Raw genomic sequence first — 22,464 nt, 5'->3', positions numbered from 1 at the left:
GAAAGCCAGCGGGGAAATGTAACTAAGTACAGTCATTCAAATACTTTACTTAGGTACAGATTTGAGGGACTTACTTGAGTGTTTCCTTCCATGCTACTCTATACTTCTTCTACAATTCAGAGATAAATATTGTACTTTTTACTTGAGTACAATTCTTCGACAGCTGATTTTTCAGCATTGTGAGCACTTTTGCTTTCAGTGCTTTAAGTAGCCTACATTTTTCTGATGATACATACTTGTACTAAAGTCATATTTCCAATGCATGACTTTTACTTGTTGTACAGATTATTTTCACAGTCTGGTGCTTTTACTTTCAGCCACCAAATGGACCTTGTGAGACTATTTTGTCAGCTTGCTGTCCCCTGCTGTTGTTAGTCATGTTACCATACTAGGGGCTAGTTTGTGTCTCTGGTGTTTCATCCAACCAGTAAATTGGTCGAGCCCTCAAAAGTGTAAAAAGGACTTGTAGATCCTTTATGCGCAAAAGCCAAAGTGCAATAACCCATGCGCTTTTATATTCAATAAACCGACATAAGATGAGTGTGATGGATCACCTCCTTCCTAGACCCACAACAGTGTGTGTGTGTGTGTGTGTGTGTGTGTGTGTGTGTGTGTGTGTGTGTGTGTGTGTGTGGTGTGTGTGTGTGTGTGTGTGTGTGTGTGTGTGTGTGTGTGTGTGTGTGTGTGTGTGTGTGTGAGTGAGAAATGTGGGGGGAAGAAGGCGTTATCTTCCGCGTTAGGCTGTGTCAGTGTGTGTGCCTGCGAGGCGACCTAAAGACACTAGAGATAATTCGCTACATGTTGAAATGTGATAATAAAACGGAGAGAAAAAGAGGAAATAAGTCTTTCCGTGGTCGCTTCTTCTGCTTTAGCGAGTTTAATTGTGTAGGAGCGCCAGCGGATAACAGTAAGGTATGTGAAGGCTACTCCGCTTGTTTTGTCTTATCTCGTTATATGAGATTTATGAATTCAAATAATCGATTAATAACTCGCTACAGATTTATACGCGAGTTTCTATTTCTACAACAGCTTGTTCATGTTATCAAGTTCTTTTCCCTCACGGTTTTCTCTTGTTATGGCCAATGACGCCTTAGGGCTTGTTAATGTGATTTATTTCCTTTTGTTAAACTTGAATCCCACTAAAGTAACAGTTTGTCATGGTAGGAAATAACTTCGATCTGTAATTATCATTTCTATCTGCGATGAATTCAGGCGTCACAGCCGAGGAAGTAAAGTGTCTGTTTTTTCTTGGGGAGTTTAAACAGATACTGATCTATCTGTGTTCAGAAAGTACATCTAAAATATTAATGAATCTATAAGCTATGCCTTAACAGAAAGTTTGCTGAAATAAAAAATAAAAAAGGAATTTTTTAGGCCTAAAAATGTCATGGACATGCACAAAGTAAAACTCAGTGTAGTGCCCAGTGTTTCTTCCCTTTCGAAAACACATCATTTAAAATGTAAAACAGTAAAGCATAACAATGACAATATACAATGAAATCAATTACACATGCTCATAGAAATATGTTGATACAGCTTATTGACAAGATACAGGAATATATGAGTACATGTGTTCATATATTTCAGAAATTATCTGATTTTTCTATTGCGGCATATTTGATTTTTTTCATAATTTAACATGACATCTTTTAACCATCTAGCATGAGAAGGGTAGGTTTACATTTTCCAGTTAAATAGGCTAAAACCAGTGGTGGAAGACAGATATTTGACTTAAGGGTCCCACAAATTGGTGCTCTTTGGATGCTTTTATATAGACCTCAGTGGTCCCCCAATACTGTATCTGAAGTCTCTTTTATATAGACCTTAGTGGTCCCCTAATACTGTATCTGAAGTCTCTTTTATATAGACCTTAGTGGTCCCCTAATACTGTATCTGAAGTCTCTTTTATATCGACCTTAGTGGTCCCCTAATACTGTATCTGAAGTCTCTTTTATATAGACCTTATTGGTCCCCTAATACTGTATCTGAAGTCTCTTTTATATAGACCTTAGTGGTCCCCTACTACTGTATCTGAAGTCTCTTTTATATAGACCTTAGTGGTCCCCTAATACTGTATCTGAAGTCTCTTTTATATAGACCTCAGTGGTCCCCTAATACTGTATCTGAAGTCTCTTTTATATAGACCTTAGTGGTCCCCTAATACTGTATCTGAAGTCTCTTTTATATAGACCTTAGTGGTCCCCTAATACTGTATCTGAAGTCTCTTTTATGTAGACCTTAAAGGTCCCCTAATACTGTATCTGAAGTCTCTTTTATATAGACCTTAGTGGTCCCCTAATATTGTATCTGAAGTCTCTTTTATATAGACCTTAGTGGTCCCCTAATATTGTATCTGAAGTCTCTTTCCCAAAATTCAGCCTTGGTGCAGAATTACAGCCACTAGAGCCAGTACCAAAATGAGCTTTCCTTAGTATGTGCTCTTTCTGAATCTGTAGTTTTTGAGGAGGGGGGGGCGGCAATCAACTGCCACTTTGCTTGTTAGAAAGCCATGATGTCTCATGGGTGGGCCAAATTCTCTTGGCGGGAAAAGCAGAGAAATTGAAGGTAATCTGGAATCTTGCTCTTTATGAGGTCACAAGGGGCAAGATTACAGATTGGCCCAGGACTCGGTTTACACCTATCACCATTTCTAGACACAGGGGGACCAAAAGCAGGCTATTAATGTTAAAAAACCTCATAGTGAAAGAGAAATGTTCATGCCAGGGGACCTTTAAGTAGTCCAGCCATTTAAAATGTAAGTAGGAGTACAGAAGTATTATCAGCTTAATGTACTTAAAGTATAAAAAGTAGTAGGCTATAGTAGTAGTTAAACTGTAAAAAAACAAACAAGTGAAGCCTTGGACTGATTACTACTGTATATATGATAAGGATATTACATTTTACATTAGTAGATTGTTAATCCTGATGCATCACTGTGAACGCAGCTTTTTACTGTTTAGCTGTAGCTGTTAGAAGATGGAGCTAGTTGTAACTACTTGGTTAGTCCAGTGGTTGCCAACCTGGGGGTCGGGCCCCTCCAACGGGACAAAAATTGAATCTACCGGGGCGTGAGATGACGACAAAATGTGCTGCACAAATTTGTATAAATTCTTGCACAATTGGCTCTTTTATGAAGGGGATATGTGCTTGACTGTTTCTAAATCTCCACTGGCTGTCTGGCAACTGCTCAGAGCCAAGAAATAGTCTGAGAGATGCAACACTGTTAAAAGATGACTTTTTTTGGTTTACATTTTCTTGTTTTACACTTTGTTTTTATGTATTGAATTAAACAAACAAAATACATGTATATAATGTGTTAAATAACAAGCTTTAGACGTGCTGGTAGGTGGATTTTGTCACCTTTAGACAAACATAGGACAGACTAGCTGTTTCCCCATTTCCAGTCTTTGCGCTAAGCTTAGCTAAGCTAACTGGCTGCTGACTGAGTTATATTTAACAGACATAGAGTGGTATTAGTCTTCTTATCTACCTTTCCATCAGAAAACACATGAACAGATTTTTCAAAATGTGTATTTATCTCCAAACTATTTCGATACCGGAGTAAAGGCTGCTGACTCTTCTTACAGGCAAGATGAGGGACCGACTGGGTGAGCTGCAGACCAAGCTTGCGGGAGAGGACAGGCCTGAGGATGGCCAGGAGGACCACACCACCGAGGCTGAGGACCTGGAGCTACACACCATCGTGTTTGAGGGAGAGGATGTGATGGACAGCATCTACAAAGAGGCCCAGGCTTTGAGGAAGGAGATTCTGCTGCTCAAAATGGACGTGAAGCGTCTCGGGAAGCAGAACACCAGGTTCCTCACGTCTGTTCGGAGGATCAGCAGCATCAAACGGGACTCCAACGCGCTCGGACGGGACATCAAAGCCAAAGGGGAAGCCATTTACGCTCGGCTGGAGAAGCTGGGGAGGCTGAGCAAAGAGCTGGAGGGGGAGCACGGGCCTACATCAGCTTTGGCTCGCATGGTGCGTTCCCAGTGTGTTTCTCTAAACAACGCTTTCCACGAGGCCATATCTGAGTACAACGAGGCTGAGATGGTCCAGAAGGAGAACTGCAAGACCCGCATCCAGAGGCAAGCGGAGATCATGGGCAAGGAGGTGAGCAGGGAGCAGATCGATGAGATGATCGAGACAGGCAAGTGGAACGTCTTCTCTGATAATCTCCTCCTGGAGGGAAGGACTACCAGATCTGCTCTCAATGAGATTGAGAACCGGCACAAGGAGCTGCTGGAGCTGGAGGGCCGCATCAGGGACATTCATGAGCTTTTCTTCCAGATGGCCCAGCTGGTGGAGGAGCAGGGCTACATGCTGGACAACATAGAAGCAAATGTAGGTGCGACTCAGGACTATGTTGTCAAGGCCACAGTTCAGATCAAGAAGGCTGTGAAATACAAGAAAAACAATCCATGCAAGAAACTCTTTTGTTGTTGCTTCCCTTGCTGCAATTAAGACAGCATCAGTGTCATTTTTCCCCTCCATGTCATGAGACATCATGATTAGATCCCAGTCAGCTTTTCACACCACACACTCGGCCATGTGAAAATGTATGCAGTGAGATACGGGTGTTGCATTTCCTGATTGTTACTGAGAAAAGCATTTGCATGATAACTTTTAACACATCTTTATTTCAATCCATACATCTCAGCTTTGGCTTTTAACGTTCAGCTTTAAACTTTGAAATGTTATAACTAAGATAATTTAAGTAATGTAAATAAGTATATAAACTACAGTTTTCACAGCCTGAAATGTAGCTACTCTGTAAACTGGAACTTGAAGCAGGTCTTTTTCTTAGTACAGCCGTTGCTTAACAAGTCTTAAGACATAAACAACACTCACAACCCGGACTGTGAATGTGGTTAGCTGGGCAGGCAAGATAGATCTGTGTGGATGGTGCAACTACGTGTGCAACTACATGTCAGCCACCCCCATGTATAGTTTGTAAGCCAGGGCTTTGTGTTTCTCAAGATTTGTTGCTTCAAATGAAAAAACACACTCTTATTGCCTCCACTTTTCGGAGATTAAACAATGTCATCTTCAATCACATGCTTTCCTGTGGCTTCACTGATCCTGCCCATCACTGGCACACAGTCAAAGTCAATCAGATTTGCGTCATCGGGCAGGTTTTCTCAGATTGTTCCATACAAAAGGACGCCAGAATCAATGTGTACATGGGTGTTGGTTTAGGTAGTCAATAGAGAATGGGGAATGAATCTGGTCAGGGTAGGCTACTGTCTGTTTGCACAGCAAGCATAATCCATTGTCTTGTGAGTGTAATGATAGTACAATTCAAAAGACCTTTATTTTCCTGTGTGTGGCAGTCCATCGCCCACTGGGGGATTCCCAGTTACCACCCATGAAACTGAAGCATTAAGCAAAGAGGCTCTGAGACCATCATCCCTCTTCATACTGTAGGCTATGTGTACTGAGACACCAGTGGGTGTTTTCATACTGACTGTTCTTTGTTGAAATGCTGTAGGCTACTTCCTTAGCAGTGCGGTGTGGTTTGTGGTGGGCAGTTACTGGCAGAGTGACACTACGGCGTCATAACTTTACTCAGGTAGACCTACCTGTTGGATATATATTACACGACATGGGCATGTTGATGTATGTATCAATAGCTGAGTGGCTAGGGCGTTGAGATTAGCCTTTTCTCGGGTTCGAAACCAACTGCTGGTAGCATATTAGTGGTTGTTATTATCAAATATCATTATATTGGCTTGTATGATAAGAGAAGAATACATAAAAAGTGACTTAATGGATAAGAGGAATTCAAATTTATTTTACGTTTGTGTGTTAAAAGCTTTGATGTGGCACTGGCAGATGATATGTGATTATAGCTACATTTTTGTGTTTAACTTTCACGCCGGCCCTTTCCATGCATGTGTACATGTAGCTAGCACAGTCACAGTAGCTGGGGACGGTTTTCAGCATTTCAGCGTTTTGTGGCTCTAAAGTTGCGAAGAGAACTCGCACCTGAGACAATTAACAAAGTAATGGACGTTCGGAAACCGAGAGAAGAAACACAAACACTCTAATTCAGATGATAAACCAGGTAATGCAATTTAGTTTCCTTAATGTACCCGTATATTATGGGGTAAATAGGGAGTTCATTGCACTACGTGCTGCATCTCGGCGTTAACCTGAAGATGCAGTTTAGTACCGTGTGCATTAGCTAGGGGCTTTTTGGGGGTTAATAAAGGCAGTAGGTATCTCGGCATTAAATCAATAGGGCCTATTTGAATGCATAATCTAGTTATTGTCAAAATGTAAACAACTGTTCGTTTTGGGCCTATCGGTTTTTAAACTTTCCGGGTTGGCATTTTTTCGTAGGTTAGCAAATTTTCCCGCCACGCCCCCTCGATAATTGAATTAGGCTAAGGGATTTCCCAAAATAAACCCAAAACCCAGCTGAAAAACCGGGAAAAAATGTAAATTTTTCGGGGGGCCTTGGGGTTTTTTTTTGGTTTAAATTTAAGGCATTTGGCCCGTACTCGGGGGTTAAATAAACATTTTTGGAAAAGCTCCTTTTTTCTTGACAAAATTACACACCCCCCCTTTTGTACCAAACCAAAACATATACACCCCCGTCCTGTTTTGTTTTACATTTTTTCCTAAAAAAAAAGGAAAATTGGGGTTTAAATCGATTTCTAACGCAAAAAAGGTTTGTATACATCACCTGCGACGTAAAACCCAAGGGGCCCCCGTACCCTGGGGGCTCATTTAAATTATAAGAAACCCAAAAACACTTTATTCTAAAAAAAACTTTTCCCTTTAAACATACGAATAGGCTGGTATTAGTAGGTTTCGTTAAAAACGGTTTAAAGTCTTTAGGGTGAGTTAATTTACATCAAAACTAAAAATTGAAAAAGAAAGCGCACATTTGATTCCCCCAGGGGAGAGAACCAAGTTGGCGGACAACTTTTCATGGGTTTTGGTTGAACTATGTGGTTCTGGCGCCACTAGTTTAAAAACCAGGGGGAAAAACCCCTGTGAAATTTTTTTAAGGGAATCTTAATTTTTTTAAAATTGTTTTAATGAATTTTTTTGTTAATAGACTTAATGATTTTTTCCATCCCCTTCTCCGTTTTGTCATTTTGGTCCTTGGCCTGTTAAAGGGCCCCCAAAATAGGTTTAATTTTTTTGCTTTTTAAATTTAAAAATTTTTTGGGGGAAAATTTTCTGTTTTTTCCTTTTTTAACTTCCCCCTATAATTTACCAAAATTTAACAGGCCGGGAGGGGACACGCTATTTTTCCCTTTTTGGAAATTTCTATTTCGGGAAAGCTTTTCCCGGAAACACTTCATGAAAAACCTATTTGATTTAGGTGAACAAAGCACTTTTAAACAGGAGCCCTTTTTTTCCCCCTTTTAAGGAAACATGGTTAAAATTCCAAAAAAAAAGGTAACAAAAAAAATCATTTTTAAAAACGGGGGCCCCCCTTTTTTTAAAAATGTTTCCCAAATAAAACAAATAACGGCATTTTTTGGTAAAAAAATACACTTAGGATTAAAAAAAAATTTAAAAGCTGAAAAAAACCCGGTGTACACCCGGGTTCCTCCTGCAATCCTTTTTGTTTTAAATTTTCAAAACCTAAATAGAACATAAACGATGCTCGGTCCCCCTTTCCCAAACTCCCCCCAAAAACCTGAAATGAGGGCAAGTGATCAAAATCTGGCTCAATTTTTCATTACCCCCAAAATTTTTAAAAAAAAAAAAAGTACTAATGTACTAACCCGTGCACTGGGGCCGAATATAATCTTTTAAAAATTTTTTACTTTGAACTTTTTTCAAAGCACCCAACCCCCATGAAAAAAACATCAGGGGTAAATTTTCCTGCTACTTGAGAAAAAGTTTTTTCCTCAGCATTAAAATTCAAATTGTACAGTACTCCCTTCATGTGCAAAAAATATTTCAAAACCCCCAAACTAAACTTTCGAGGCAGGATTTTTTTTCCCCTTCAAAAAAAAACCATAAAAAAAAATAAATGAACCCAACCGGGGAATTTGGGGAACTTATTAAATAAAAAGAGCTGGTTCCCCCACCGCTTGGGGTTTACATCAAACTTTAAAAAATATATAAAAACAATAAAAATCACACAAATTCCTCAAAGGAATATCCACTTAATTCCTAACAGTAAACCGGTTACCTTTGGGGCTTTTGTCGCCAAATTTTTCACCCCACTTTGCAAAACTTTTAGTTTTTCCCAAAAGTGAGAAAAACCCTGTCTTTTTGGGGTAAGGTTTAAAACCTTTTTCTTCATCCCACATAAATTTATAATTTAAATAAAAAAAAGGCGTTGAACAAGTCTAAGCACTCCAAAGAAGATTCAAGCAGCATTTCTACTGACAAACTATTTCAGTTCCTCGGTTATACATGACGCTGACGGATGACAAACATGTAATTTGTTAGTCCAGCACTGCAACACGCTGATATTATAATACTGAGTGGTACACCAGTCACTTCTTCTAAGATGCCACAAATCAAGTAGCTGACAAGTCTTCATGTCGTTCTCAGCCCACTCGACTGCGCGACAGCTTTACAGTACAACCCTGAGACGCCAACATTTGAACACAGCGGACATGTGACAGAAACATACAACCGTGATAAATAATGAAGATGAACATAATTAGTGATGCTCAATACTGGAGGGAAGCGTGTGCCTGTGACATTTCTTAACACCTGGCCTGCAGGATTTAATGAGGTCTGACACTGAGGGAGACAAACCAAGCTAACCAGTCACCGATGGAGTCTTATATATACTGAGTACATTCATCATTTTACGTTCTACATTTAGATTTTTGTATAAAACCTACAAACAATTGCTGGTTACTTGTTAAAGTAGCTGGTAGAACAAACAAACCACAAGCCAAGCACAGCTAAAAATGCACTGCCGTTTGGCTGGTCAATAGTGTTACTTTATTTCTCACCTGACTAGTCAGTGTGATGAGAAAAGGAAGATGGACCACCTTTTATTACTGCGTTAAATGTGCCAAACCACAAAACACACCACATTTAAAACACCCAACATGATGGTGACATGCTGGTGAACAAAAAAAAAATCCACACCCACAGTGAATAAAGTATGACCGTCCTGTAAAGTGGCATACATTCTGCACCGCTACCACAGATGTTTGGTCAGTCGAAGAATGTAGAATTAAAGCCATGAAAGCTACGAGGTCTAAGCAGTACACGTACAAGTACATGTGGTCACTCTAGGTATCACGATTAAATACAAAACTGTGCAAGATACCATTAAACTGTTCCAGCTGGAAGCAGCAGAGAAATCTCACTGAGATGTTCCAACAACCTCATGATAAATTAAGGCTGTATGCTTACCTCTGTTGTAGCAGAGTAATGACTTTTTGATATAAAAATAAAAAAATTCTATATCAAAACATCTAGCTATTTCCACAATGTCGGAGCAGATAAGGGTACAACTTTAGTACACTGATATTATTAAATCCATCAGAGTGGAAGATACAAGGCGAGCAATTTTATTTGCTTGTTGACAGTCCCGATCTGTGATTGCAGCACATCAGACTGCGTAGAAATCAACCCATTACTGGCTTTGTCTTATTTAGGGGAGTGGGGACACTTTTCACTGTGAAGCAAAGAACAACCAACAGTTTGAAACATCCAACCGGGAGTTATCTTTTGAGGTTGGAAGAGACTGATGTCTGTAAACAGTGGAGGAAAATACACGTGTATTTGAGTTCTAATGGTCTCAGGAAAGTCCAGAAGATGACTTCATCTTTCAAAATCACTTATGCTACTGGTTTGAGAACTGAGCGTAAACACCTTCCTTCCTTTGTGAGCTCTCTGGTGAAACACATGCATGGCAGCGGGATCGCCTCTTCTCGACGGGAAATCATATTGAACTTGCACTTCTTGAGGTGGTCGGCCATGCTGGCGATGTTGGCGAACTTCCACTCATTCACAGTACCAAAAGCTGTGCTGAATCGCCACACCTGAATGACAAACAGAGAATCGATCTATTACGTCACATGCTGTGAGTGACAGTTTTTTTTTAACCAAAGTTACACGAAGGAAACAAGTAGTGAAGGTTAGCAAATGTTTTTTAAATAGTGAAAAAAAATAACAAACCTTGTCTGTGATCTGCCATGAAGTTGACCCATCAGCACGCCGTTTCTTCTCCCACAGCAGGACGACCATGCCGCGCATCTGGAGCAGACTAGCACACACATCCCTCATGGTGTGTGACACTCTGGACAGTTGGCACAAGCTAAAGCTGTCCAGGAAGCTTGCTACATGTTGCAACACTTCCAACGGAAGGCTGCTGAACTGATCGTACCGAGAGTCAAAGCGGCAGGTTTTTCTTGGGAGGTTGTCCCCCGTCTTTAAGGGCAAACCAGGCTTAACCCCAAAGGAGCCAAGGTGCCGGTCGTGGATGATTCTGAAGCCCTGTACAGACGGGCAGAACCGTCTTTGGGAGTAGGTGCAGCCATAGTAAGCCAAAGGGCAGCGCTGCTCCATCCAGCCATTGAGTCCGGCGTGAATATCTCCGTGAACGTTTTTGAAATGAGACGAGAACTCATCCCGCCGGAACAGCTGCCCACACACAAATGTGAACATGGAGCGTTGCTTTGTTTGGTATCGAGCCACACATTCGAGCACCAGGTCCAGCCTGAGCGTGTGGAAGGGGCTTGGATTGGAGAGCTGTGGGCTGGCGTGATCGCAGGCTGAGGCTGAAGCAATATCTCCCACCATGGTGTTGGTTGCAAGAATGGCTGAAGGGAATGAGAATGTCTGAGTACCAAAGTCAATGTGGTAGCCATCGACAAACCTGCTGTCTGAGATGCCTCTGCCTCCTGGAGAGTCGCCGAGGCAAAAGAGCAAAGCTGCAGTGATGAGGTCAATGCCGTGGAGGCCCATGGGGTCATCTGCTACCTCCAGGTCAGACGTGTCAACTGACTTGTCCTCCATCTTTGCTCGAAACAAGTAAGGGTCTGACAGCAGAGCCCGACGTCCATTAAATGTAAACATACTTATTCCTCTGAGAACTTCAACGTTCTGTAGTTTACGCTCCAAACACCTATACCTGAGTTCAGTAGGTAAGTGTTGTAAGAAGTTATTTCTCACGTGATCAGACAGCAGGAATGGCATTGGATGTGGAACTGGAGCTATTTGGGGCACAGGAGGTTCCAGTGCTACAACAGGCATGTCATTCTGAGGCATCTGTGGCCAGACAAGGTTGGAATCATTTATTGGTTCGTCGATAAGGTCTTCCTTTTCTTCAAAAAAAACCTCAACAAAATCGTTTTCTTCTGCCCAGCTAATACAATCCTCTTCTCCATTTGTCCCAACTGCGCAATCAACTCCACCTACTGCACCAAGCTCACACTCGGAATCAGAGTCATTCTCCTGCATATTTACATTCTTCCCACCCTCTGCAACACAAACATTCTGACTATCTCCATTTTCTCCATTGTGGAGTGCTCCATTCTTATCAGTCCTTTCCCCATTTAAATTTCCAACAATTACATCGATATCCTTGACATTAGCGATGATGTCCAAGGCTGCTGCTAAACTTCTGCTTGTCTCTACTGAGGCTCTATACAACCCATTAAAGGGTGCCTCGTCCATTTCCACTGTTACATTACCCAACACTGTCTCCGGTAGACTTGATGCTGTGGCCATTTTGTCACTTTCACCTGCTTCCTTATCTCCATTCCTTGACACAGTGGTTGTGACCTTTAGAGACTCCAACAACATCCTCTGATCCTGCAGAGCCAAGGCCATGTCTAGCTGCTCCACTTCATCAAAGTCTTTGCTCAAGTTTTCATAGGACTTGCGATCAGTGTAGCTTACAGGCCAGCGATTCCACTCCATAGTACAACACACTATACTTGCTGGGCACGTCTCAAGGTGTTGTGCCATTTTGATCCTTGTAATAGTGAAGGGGCAGCCAAACACGCTGTTAAGGCATGGCAGCCGTTCATATGGACACAGTAGACGGTGTTCCTCTAGTTTGCATGAGTGAAAAACTGCCCCACAGACAAGAGGACAGCCGATGAGGTTGCAGCAAACATCCTTCTCTGGTCTTACCATGCATCTTCTGTTGATGCATTTAAGGCAGTGGGAGTGCAGGCTCTCCATTTCTTTTCTACTGTATTGCTCCTTGCCCAATTGGTTCGTGCAGGGTGTAGAGGTAAAGTGGTCAACCCTGAAACAAAGTCAACAAAAATATAGTTAATTCATAAGTCTTAAGAAACCAAATACATGCCATGGCAAACATGTTTAGAAATCAGTCAGCTGGAACAAAGCATACTGGTGTTACATTATCCCATGAACATTAATGCAACACTCCGGCATACCACACGTGAGACTTAAAACTATTCTGTAATTTAAGCCTCACACATGCTCTCTCTCTGTGCATGTTTACCAAATCTTTAGGCTGTTCAGCAACCTTTCACAACACCGCTCTTGGGTTTCATGGTCACACCGGTTGTTCAAGAACCTCGGGGCAAACCTGACCCCTCGCCTTTTGGTGAGTTTCAATATCTTATGCAAACGTATTGCCTCTCCGCGGCCAACAGACCCACGAGGTAAATGCCTCTGAATCATTAGCCCCCGGCTTATTTCAGGGATTTGCAGGATAATTCTGGCTAAACAATACAACACCAAACAATATTTTAGTCCAAACCGCAAAGCCACACAAAAGCGCTATTGTTGAAGTATTTGCAACCATGGCAAGCAACAGCTAGTTGAATTACTTAAGTATATATGGCAAGTTAGCAAACAGCTAAAAACACAAACACAGCACAACCGGCTCTAACAATATAAACCAATTTTAGTCTTGGCGGTGGTAACATCGCCATAGTGGCTGGCTTACTGTAAGAAGTTATTTTCAAGATAACTGCGCACGGAAACGTAGTAGTCGATAAGTCAGAACACTTTTAAGTTAAACAAAAGAACATCAACAACATGGCCAGCCAGTTAGCATTAGAAGCTAAACTTCGTTAGCCCACTCAGTTAGCTAAGTTAGCTGATAGCTTCTAGAAACTGCTTACCCGAGTTACGGGGTCCTCCAAGTGTATTTTAACAATACTTATTTAGTTCTATCAGCACCGTCGACACCAGCAACGTGGTATTTACAGCAACATAAGCATCTCACAGTATTAAATGTGTCAATCGTCTTATGCTATGAGTTGGCTGTGAAAGGTTCTTCAGTTGTGAGTCCTTCGTTTCTCTCTAGTAGTCTAGTCAATTGGCGTTTGTGTTGATCCTGTTGTGGGACGTCGCAGTAATACGTCATCACGTAAATGGACATATTTATAGATTATGGACAGACCTATGAGAGGGCACTGAAATAGACAGACTGGGGAATACCCCGAGGACAGTTTTACATTTAATCACTCACAAAATGTCTGTATCAATCCCGTATAAATTCCATAACTAACAGTAGCTAAAGCCTGATTTAGCATAACCCCCTGTGGCAGACCTCTGTCTAAAAATTATTAAAAACACACAAAAAAGCCACACTGTTGCAGTGGGTGACATTTTCCATCATTGCCATGAACATTACAGTGTATATTATCTTGTGTCAATCCCACATACCCTGTCATGGTGCTGTAAATATTCAGTAATGTGTAATTCATTCATAGCTGAAATAGTCCCCAACAATGAACTCCTGTTTGAGTAACATTTGCTTAAGAGTCCAGCTGTTTAAAACATGCTTTTTTTAAAATTAAAAATAAAACTATATATTTGTAAAAACGGAAATTTCATATGTGTTCTGAAGAAGTTAAAACGTCTCTTTTCAGAGCATATTGTACTCCACTTTATACAGCTCACCTATGGTGCAGCTACAGTAAAGCAAAGATAATAATAGAAAAGTGGCATATAATGATGCACTTAGAATTTTGTTGAAGTGTCCAAGATGGACCAGTGCTAGCCATTTGTTTGTGACTCGTAATGTTCCCACTTTTCATGCTGTGATGAGGAATTTTATATACAGATTGATATGCCGATTAACAGAGTCAAAGAATAAAATTTTAACCACTATAATCAACCCTGCACTTAGTGATACCAGATATACCACCAAACTCTGGAAACATGCATCTGTACCTGTTTTAATTATTAGGCATAGCCATTTGTATGTATGTATTTACATATGTATGAATGTATGTTTGTGTGTTTGTTTGTATCCCTCTTGTAATGTGTTACATATACATTTTTTGTCTGGACAATGAGTCTGTAAATATAATATAAGTTCAAACAAATGGGTTTTGGACTGAGTGCCACAGACAGGGTAGGGAAGTCAGAAAGCATTGCAAGACAGACTAGCACACAGTGTGTTCTGGTCTTTATATAAGAATATTTGATAATAAGAAATATAGAGGAAATCTACCTTTACACTGTTCTGTAAATCAAAGTAAAAAAAACCACTGTTGGGTAGTTTAATCTATAAAAATACAGCATATTTAACAAAACAATCATATGTTGTCAAGGACATGCACAGCTGTTGAACTGAAATGACCTCTCAGACAGGATGACCAGGCTCTCTGAGCAACAAATTCTATATTTATTTCAACAGCAGACGTGGTGTGTGTGTGTGTGTGTGGTGTGTTGTGTGGTGTGTGTGTGTGTGTGTGTGTGTGTGTGTGTGTGTGTGTGTGTGTGTGTGTGTGTGTGTGTGGTGTGTGTGTGTGTGGTGTGTGTGTGTGTGTGTGTGTGTGTGTGTGTGTGTGTGTGTGTGTGTGTGTGTGTGTGTGTGGCTCCACTAGAAGATTTTTCTTTTCCTCCCCATATTGCTGTATGGATCACTGGTTGGTGTCGCCCAGCATCTCTCCATACGCAGCATCAGTTGAGCCGGTATCTGTGCATGGTTGGGAGGACAGTCAAGTCATTCCTTACACAAGGTAATTCCTTTTCCACACTGGGCTACAAAATGATGAATCATAATAAGTTAACAACAGCTGTACACCATATTTTCCAAACCGATCATATGCGTTTTGGATTCAGATTTTACACATAAAGTAACTATAGCTGTCTGATAGTTGTGGTGGAGTATAAATAACAATATTTCACTCTGAACTGTATCAAAGCGAAATGATGAAGTAACATAAAATGGAAATACTCAAGTACCTCAAACTGGTACTTAAGTACTCAAGTAAATGCACTTTTTCACCACTGGAATAAATACAAATGGACCACACTTGAAGCAAACCTTTTATTTAAGCTGATTTCTTACAATTCAAGAACTCATTCTATAAAGAAAAAAACATGCAAGAATTCATTGTTATCATAAATGACACCTGTACATGTGTGTTTGTATTTGTACATGTGTGTTTGTATTTGTACATGTTAATGTGTTTGTGTGTCCATTTCTTTGTTAAAAAAGATCCCTGACCCCCTGATTCATGAGGCCACCTCTGAGATGTGGTGAATGTTGGACAGGGTGAGCTGCGCCTCCCGCGCTGGGTAGAAACGCCTGGAGCGAAGCCACAGCCTCCCAAACACTCCAGTGATCAGCAGCAAGACAACCAGCAGTCCTCCGAGGACAAAGGTCTCCACAGGAGGGACTCCACCTGCATCTACATAGAAAAGGACCCAGGTGGAACCACACTTTGCATATGAATTTTATACACTTACTGTATCTCGAATCTCTTAGAAGATTGGAATGTTAAAGATCCATATGAGTTACAGAGATGAAATACACTTACTCAGATTGGGCTTTTCACTATCGTTTAGTAGTCGTCTAATTGGTCCATAAGACACTGTATGAGAAAGAGGGATGTCTCTCCGTAGCCTGACTAAATCTTCTTCACCATCTCCGGAACAGTTCTGTGTGGCAAATACATGAGTAAAACATGAAAGAAACACAGTTACTACAAGCCTCAATGTCGATCAGTGCACATTTCACATCAGGACAGCTTAACTACAAGCTTATATGGCTGAAAAACAATTCTAGGCCAATGGGTCTATATTAAGGACATAAGCTGCACATAGTGGCTCTGAACTGCCCTCTGACTACCAGTGTGAGGAATGGGTGTTGCATGAGCTCACTCACAGGCTGACACAGCCCTGGGGTGTTGTGGCAGATCTGGACGTTGCAATGGAGAAAGACGTTGGTGTAAGAGCTGCCGACAAACTTGAACATTTGTATCCTGAACATGGCCTCTGGGCCCTGGCCATTCTTCAGCACACTCAGTTCATTTGACAACACCGGGCAGCTATGGGAAGGAAGACAAAGAAGTCAGGGAGGCCTGGTGGTAGTGAGATTTAAATCTAGAATGAAATACTGTAGAGGCAAGGAACAGATCTCAACTCACGACTGTGATAAATTCCAACGCTTAGAAATAATGAAAATACTATCTTAAGTGATTTGACACAGTTGGAGACAGATTTGTATTTTCTTTTAGGGTTAGGCATTTTGAAATCGTTATGCATTTCATAGCCCCGCTGCTGCTAACGGTACCAAATACTGCCTGGTTGTCAAGAACATGCACAGCTGTTGAACTGAAATGCACGTGACCTCTCAGACAGGATGACCAGGCTCTGAGAGTAGTTGTCTAGCCAGCTCTCTGAGCAACAAATTCTTATATTTCAGATTTCAAGTGTGTGTGTGTGTGTGTGTGTTGTGTGTGTGTGTGTGTGGTGTGTGTGTGTGTGTGTGGTGTGTGTGGTGTGTGTGTGTGTGTGTGTGTGTGTGTGTGTGTGTGTGTGTCGGTGTGTCGGTGTGTCGGTGTGTGTCGGTGTGTGTCGTGTGTGTCGGTGTGTCGGTGTGTCGGTGTGTGTGTGTGGCTCCAGTAGTAATATATAGATATTTTTTCTTCCCTATTTGCTCATATTGAAATGATAAAATCCCCTTTTTGATACATTTTCAGGGTATACCTGTCCCGGATGAAGGTGTACTGAATATTGCTGTATGGATCACTGGTTGGTGTGGCCCAGCATCTCTCCATACGCAGCATCAGTTGAGCCGGTATCTGTGCATGGTTGGGAGGACAGTCAAGTCATTCCTTACACAAGGTAATTCCTTTTCCATACTGGGCTACAAAATGATGAATCATAATAAGTAAACAACAGCTGTACTAAGACGTTATAACAACATGACAGAGAAGAGGAGCAGTGTTCAAATTACTATTTGGTCACAGGTCGAGTGTTAGATTTCCTTCATTGCTTGCCACACAACATATTGCCTAACATCGTGTAACAACATGCTTAACCCACTCCAAAAATAGCTGCCAATAGTAAGAATACTTCAAACTCTTTAATGTGTTTTTCAAAGCTCAGCATACACAATCACTGTCAGGACTCATCTTAAACAGGTACTTTACTCTTTATTAGCAGATTTGTACTCCTAATTTTCCCCATTCCCAGATTGTATGTCATTCAAAATCTATAACATTGCTTTACATTGTGTATTTGAGGTGTAGGTATTCAGTTGAAGTCTTTAATACGTCTGGTAATTGACTTTTTCATTTAGGGTGATTTACCATAAAAACTTTTACAAAGATGTCATCATCCAGCGTCAGTGACGGCACAGTGGTCCATCTGTCTTTAAAGGCGTCATCTTTGTACAGTAACATCGACACCGAAAAGTTTCCATCCTCTGTGTTCAGAGTGATGGTTCTATAGAGATGTAAGGATTAAAGGAGCCACATGTTATAACCAAATATCATAACCTCCAGCGAGGTGGTCACATTTTTTGTTGATTTGTCTCTCAGAAGGATTATGGAAAAACTACAGGCCTGATTTGCATGAAACTTGGTGCAAGGGTGTACCATGGGCCAAAGAAGAACTCATTACATTTTGGAACAGATCCAAACCACAAGGCGGATACACAAATGATTTTTCCCTTTTGTTAACATTGCGAGATAGGGTATTTGCTATCATTTGGTGTTGGAATAATCATAAAATAAAAATATTAGAAAATTAACATTGTGAGATAGAGCATCTTGGCGGACGTATGGGTTCTTTGAGTGCCCTTCTAGTTATACTGTGTATATATAATTAGAATTTGGATTAAATAAAAAATGAACACTTACCTGACGTCAACTCTAATCATGTTTTCCCCGTTGGGTTGTTGGACCAGGTAGTTGATGGGGTAGCGGCACACAAATGTTATGTTTACGTAGTTTCTGGTTATAACCTCTGAATCGTTGTTGTGTATGGTGTTTATGAACATGATGTGTGTCTCATCTGAGCCCTAAGGAGAGAAGACAATTATAAAAGGCTGCGGAAAATAATCAAGTAACAGACATTTCAATTGCTAAGTGCAATACATTTTTGCAGCAGCTTTTTCTTTTGCCAATACAAGAATAGATGATATCCACTATGCTATTTTGTGTGTAAACCACTACTGAAATCAGGCGTGGATGTTAAGTGAAAGGGAGCTTGAAGAGAGCAGGTATCTCATACCAAGAGGGTGTCTCTTCTTACATGTTTCATGTAATCTGGTCAATGAAAATCTCAGGCAGCTCAGCGATTTTCTTGGCCAGATCTACACTCGTCTACCTTGTGGCCATACATTGCACAGCAATGTACTGTATTTGCAAAAGATTATTGAAACAAATGATTACTTCATTATGAACTAATCTGCAGATTATTGCCTTGTCTAATTTATTAGACATAGGATTTATAAAATGCCAAAAAATGGTGAAAAACCACATATCCTAAATATCTTAAGGTGAAATCTTGAAATTGCTTATTTGTCTAAAACCCAAATAAATTCTATTTGTCATAACATAAGACAATTCTGAATTCTCACATGTGCAAACCCAGAACCATCAGAAGTTTGTCATTTTTGCATGGAAAATGAGTTAAATCATTAAATCATTATTAAAATAGTTGCCTATTAATTCTATTACTAATTTTAAGGTAGTATGCTTATAGGTACACATGTAAGATGCACATGCAACTGCAGCGTTCTCCAGCTGTGAGAATCACATTACATTAAGGTTCCAGTATGCAGCCTCATTCCCAAGCTATAACTTTTACAGTTATATTTTCATGCACTTTAAATGTAAGCAATACTGTTCAATATTTAACTGTTGGCAGCTGACGTAGGAGAAAGCGTGAAATATGGACGAGTGAAAAAGGTTGACAAAGGTTTGTATGAGCGCAGATGAAGGGAGGCTTCTGTGGCCACTGAGCAGGATAGTTTGCCTTGAGCTCTAACATTCAAGACATCTTTTACTACGTCTTGGTAAATACACAAACCCCCCCCCCCCACTATGAGCACCACTGACAGGTCTCTACAGTGAGCAACAGGTCTTCATTAAGCAACAGAACCCCACCAGCACCTGCACTTATCACTGGGTAACATGAATGCTCCGTGTCTCACAAATGCACAACTATTGCTGAAACATGAGCGAGGAGGTCATGTTTCAATAAAAATGGCTGACCTTTAAAGTCAACAATTCAGTCATTTCTTGTCGGACAGCAGGTTTAAAAAGGTTCTAAATTCAAGGTGAAAGCAAGATTGACAGCTATGGCATTCCTGTCCTTTAGCAACAGCCATCTAATCCAGAGCAGGCTTTACTTTTCCTCAGCTGCAATGTGAAAACCTTGTAAAACTGCTGAGGTGGAGCACTTGGTGATTTCCTCCCTGGGTGAAAGCTGTGTTAACTTTTTGCTTGCTTTACAAGAAAAAACCTTCACGCATTCCAAGCAACAATTCAAGGACACTTGTGTGCTGAAGTAGGGATTTACACCTTGCCAAAGTTTGAATCGCTGAGTGGCTGGATTCAAATAATCAGGAGACTAGTTGGCCGATGATTTATGGCTTTCCTACTCAGTGACCATCAACAAATAATCGTCATTTCCATGTAAATCCTGATAATTTAGAACTACGAGGCCATTCAGTGTCCCCTTGCTGCTTTAAATAAGGTCCTGCGCTGTTATAGGGAAAAGGAACAACGCCACCCTTCTTTCTTGACATTCACACCACTCCTTCCTCCCCCCTTTCTTTTCTCTTCACCCATTTCAATCTGGGCTCTGAGTATTTGCCTTTCTCTGACCATCTTATTATACTTGCTATGAGCTAATTCCATAGTACCCATTTGAACACAGAGCCTCACAGTCCACATTCACATCACAATAGCAAAAAGTGTCTGGTTGTATTTAAGTTATTTTTTAAGTTGTTTTTTTAAGCTCCTTTTTTGGCAGTAAACAAATCCTGATTGGGCCGCCAGTTTCCACAACGACCGTAGACATCGTAAAATAGGTAATTTATTATGATGGGGATCTTAATGTTGTGAATAATGGAGATACCAAGTGTAGTTTGTATTCATCATTTTGTTAAGGGTTGTTCTAAATGTCTGAGTTCACGTGTAACATTTGATTAGTTAGACTCTTAGGCCAGATAAAGAGGTTGTCGCAGACTTTTATGCAATGTTGGACCAAAGATTGAAGGAGATACCATTACTGTTCCACAGTCAGAGAGATTTGTCTTAATGCTGAAAACATAGTCATCTCCGACCTCAATGCCTCGACACTCCGGATCATTTAAATGCAAATCCCAAATCTAAACAAAAAACAAACACAATACAAAAGAAATTAATTATTCAGCAAAAGCGCACTGCAAATAATTCAGGGTATCAGTACTTTATCAGTTTTTTTAGTGCTCACTTACATATACTGGAGGCACTTTGTTGAGGAAAAAAGCACTTGGAATAACAACCTCCATATGGTCGTTGGTACAAATGACAGTTTCATTGAGCTCTAATAGAAAGAAATTAAAAACAGATTAAATCTCACAGAAAAATCCTTTCAGATAATAATATTATTAAAATAAACGCATCCAACATCTCTTCATATTATGAAGAGATGTTGGATGCATTTGTTTTTTTAAACGTTGAGTTCTCTACCATTGTCTCTCCTAGACTCCAAGTATAGATATATATAGTGACATATGTTAATTCTCTAGACAATCCGTGTATTTTACACACAAAGTCCAGCCACCAATATTTAAATGTCAGTGGCTGAATGTAACTAAGTACATCTACTTGAGTACTGTTCCATTTTTCTGCTACTTTATACTTCTACTCCACTACATTCATCTGACAGCTAAAGTTACTTTTCAAAATAAGATTTTACATAAAAAGCTTATGATGTATTCTTAAAATTGGATGTATTTTATAGATTAAACTACCCCTTGGTATACATATAGTAGTTAAAATAAGCTCCACCTCAGCCAACATTAAAATGGTGCTTAATAATAATCCAATAATATGATATATAATAACATAAGTCGGAAAGGGGTCATTCTGCTGCGGAGTACTTTTATTCTTGATACGTCTGTACTCATACTTGAGTAAGATTCGGAATGGGACTTTTGCATTGCTTTAATTGTATTGGTACTTTTACCTAATAAAAGATCTGAATACTTCTTTGACCACTGCTAAATGTATAATGTCAAATTATACTGCCGCAATTGTGAAAGAAACTAGAAACACATTAAAAATTTAAAAAATAATTTCTATTTGAATCAAAGCATTAAATGGTCCCTTTTTGAAAGAACATTTCAAAGCCAGAGAAGCCCATGTTAAACCGCTAATCGACAATATGAAAGATTACTTTAATTTAGACTTCTTGAAGGTATACAGTACGTTTTTCCTAAAAAAAATAAATAAAAGAAAAAAGCAGTTTGTTTGACGCTTGACCCTTCATTCTCGGGTGTGTGATGTAAGGTGTGAGCTCACCCTCCTCCTCCGGCTCCAGAAACACAGTCGAGGTGACCATCCTCATGGTGAACAGTAACCAGGCAAAAACCAAACTGACAGGTGCCATCTTCCAAGGACTCTCCCTCTGGTTTCTCTCAGCTCAGCCACTCCACTGCCTTTTGGCCCTCTCCCCGAAACTCTGTGAATCTTCTGGGGACTATTCACCACGGCTCACTGTCACCACAAGACGTAGTACCCCTTTCTTACTCCAACCCTCGAAACGCAGCTCTAATGAACTGGGAGCCTCCCTCTGGCCCTAAAACACCAGCTTGAATGATGTCCCCACCAACAATGAGATTCCGCACATGAATAGGGGGAGCTGAGAGGAGTCCAAGGTAACACGTACGTTACCGCCTACTGTGGCGATGTCCTCTTAGTATCTTACAACTTAACATCTTCCAACTGTTTCTTACTACAGGGAGCAACAAGAAATCTGGTAACCATGTAAAGAGGAACAACAGTGCAGGGCTGGCACTCTTTGTTGCCCACTTCCATTGTCTGGACATTTTAAAATCTTTACTGGTGCGGGAATCCCAGTCAGTCAGGCGAAAAGAAGGTCATTACGAGTCGAGGGCAATTCAGTCACGAAGCCAAAGACCTGTGAGTGTACGTGTGTGGTGGAAGAGACCGTAAAGAACTCAAATAAAAAACATGAAATCCCTTTCAAATAAACAGGAGACATGTTATAAAAACACACATTTTGCTAAACAATTTGTAAGTGGTAATATATGAAAACAATGGCATAATTGCAGC

General features: G+C 40.5%; 3 protein-coding genes across 3 annotated transcripts; 1 reads left to right on the top strand and 2 right to left on the bottom strand.

Annotated features, from left to right (window-relative positions):
• Nucleotides 1-697: 697 nt before the first annotated feature.
• stx11a (syntaxin 11a) lies at nucleotides 698-16,972 on the top strand. Its single transcript, XM_032500884.1, has 4 exons — nucleotides 698-912; nucleotides 3,588-6,071; nucleotides 15,384-15,596; nucleotides 16,870-16,972. Exon 2 carries the CDS (start codon nucleotides 3,593-3,595, stop codon nucleotides 4,466-4,468), a length of 876 nt encoding a protein of 291 aa, XP_032356775.1. The 5' UTR covers nucleotides 698-912; nucleotides 3,588-3,592; the 3' UTR covers nucleotides 4,469-6,071; nucleotides 15,384-15,596; nucleotides 16,870-16,972.
• On the bottom strand, nucleotides 8,120-13,269 carry fbxo30a (F-box protein 30a). The gene is made up of 3 exons (XM_032500833.1): nucleotides 13,051-13,269; nucleotides 10,124-12,203; nucleotides 8,120-9,987 (listed from the first exon to the last, which is right to left on the bottom strand). The coding sequence occupies exons 2-3, from the start codon at nucleotides 12,134-12,136 to the stop codon at nucleotides 9,784-9,786; spliced, it is 2,217 nt and encodes a 738-aa protein (XP_032356724.1). The 5' UTR covers nucleotides 12,137-12,203; nucleotides 13,051-13,269; the 3' UTR covers nucleotides 8,120-9,783.
• si:dkeyp-110a12.4 (uromodulin) lies at nucleotides 15,199-22,299 on the bottom strand. Its single transcript, XM_032500867.1, has 9 exons — nucleotides 21,691-22,299; nucleotides 20,622-20,710; nucleotides 20,409-20,513; nucleotides 18,034-18,194; nucleotides 17,482-17,617; nucleotides 16,877-16,971; nucleotides 16,053-16,215; nucleotides 15,706-15,826; nucleotides 15,199-15,576 (listed from the first exon to the last, which is right to left on the bottom strand). Exons 1-9 carry the CDS (start codon nucleotides 21,776-21,778, stop codon nucleotides 15,401-15,403), a joined length of 1,134 nt encoding a protein of 377 aa, XP_032356758.1. The 5' UTR covers nucleotides 21,779-22,299; the 3' UTR covers nucleotides 15,199-15,400.
• Between the last annotated feature and the right edge of the window lie 165 nt (nucleotides 22,300-22,464).

Source organism: Etheostoma spectabile, chromosome 20, assembly GCF_008692095.1.
Source record: "Etheostoma spectabile isolate EspeVRDwgs_2016 chromosome 20, UIUC_Espe_1.0, whole genome shotgun sequence".
Taxonomy (NCBI): Eukaryota; Metazoa; Chordata; class Actinopteri; order Perciformes; family Percidae; genus Etheostoma; species Etheostoma spectabile.
This window is presented reverse-complemented; position numbering and strand designations above follow the sequence as displayed.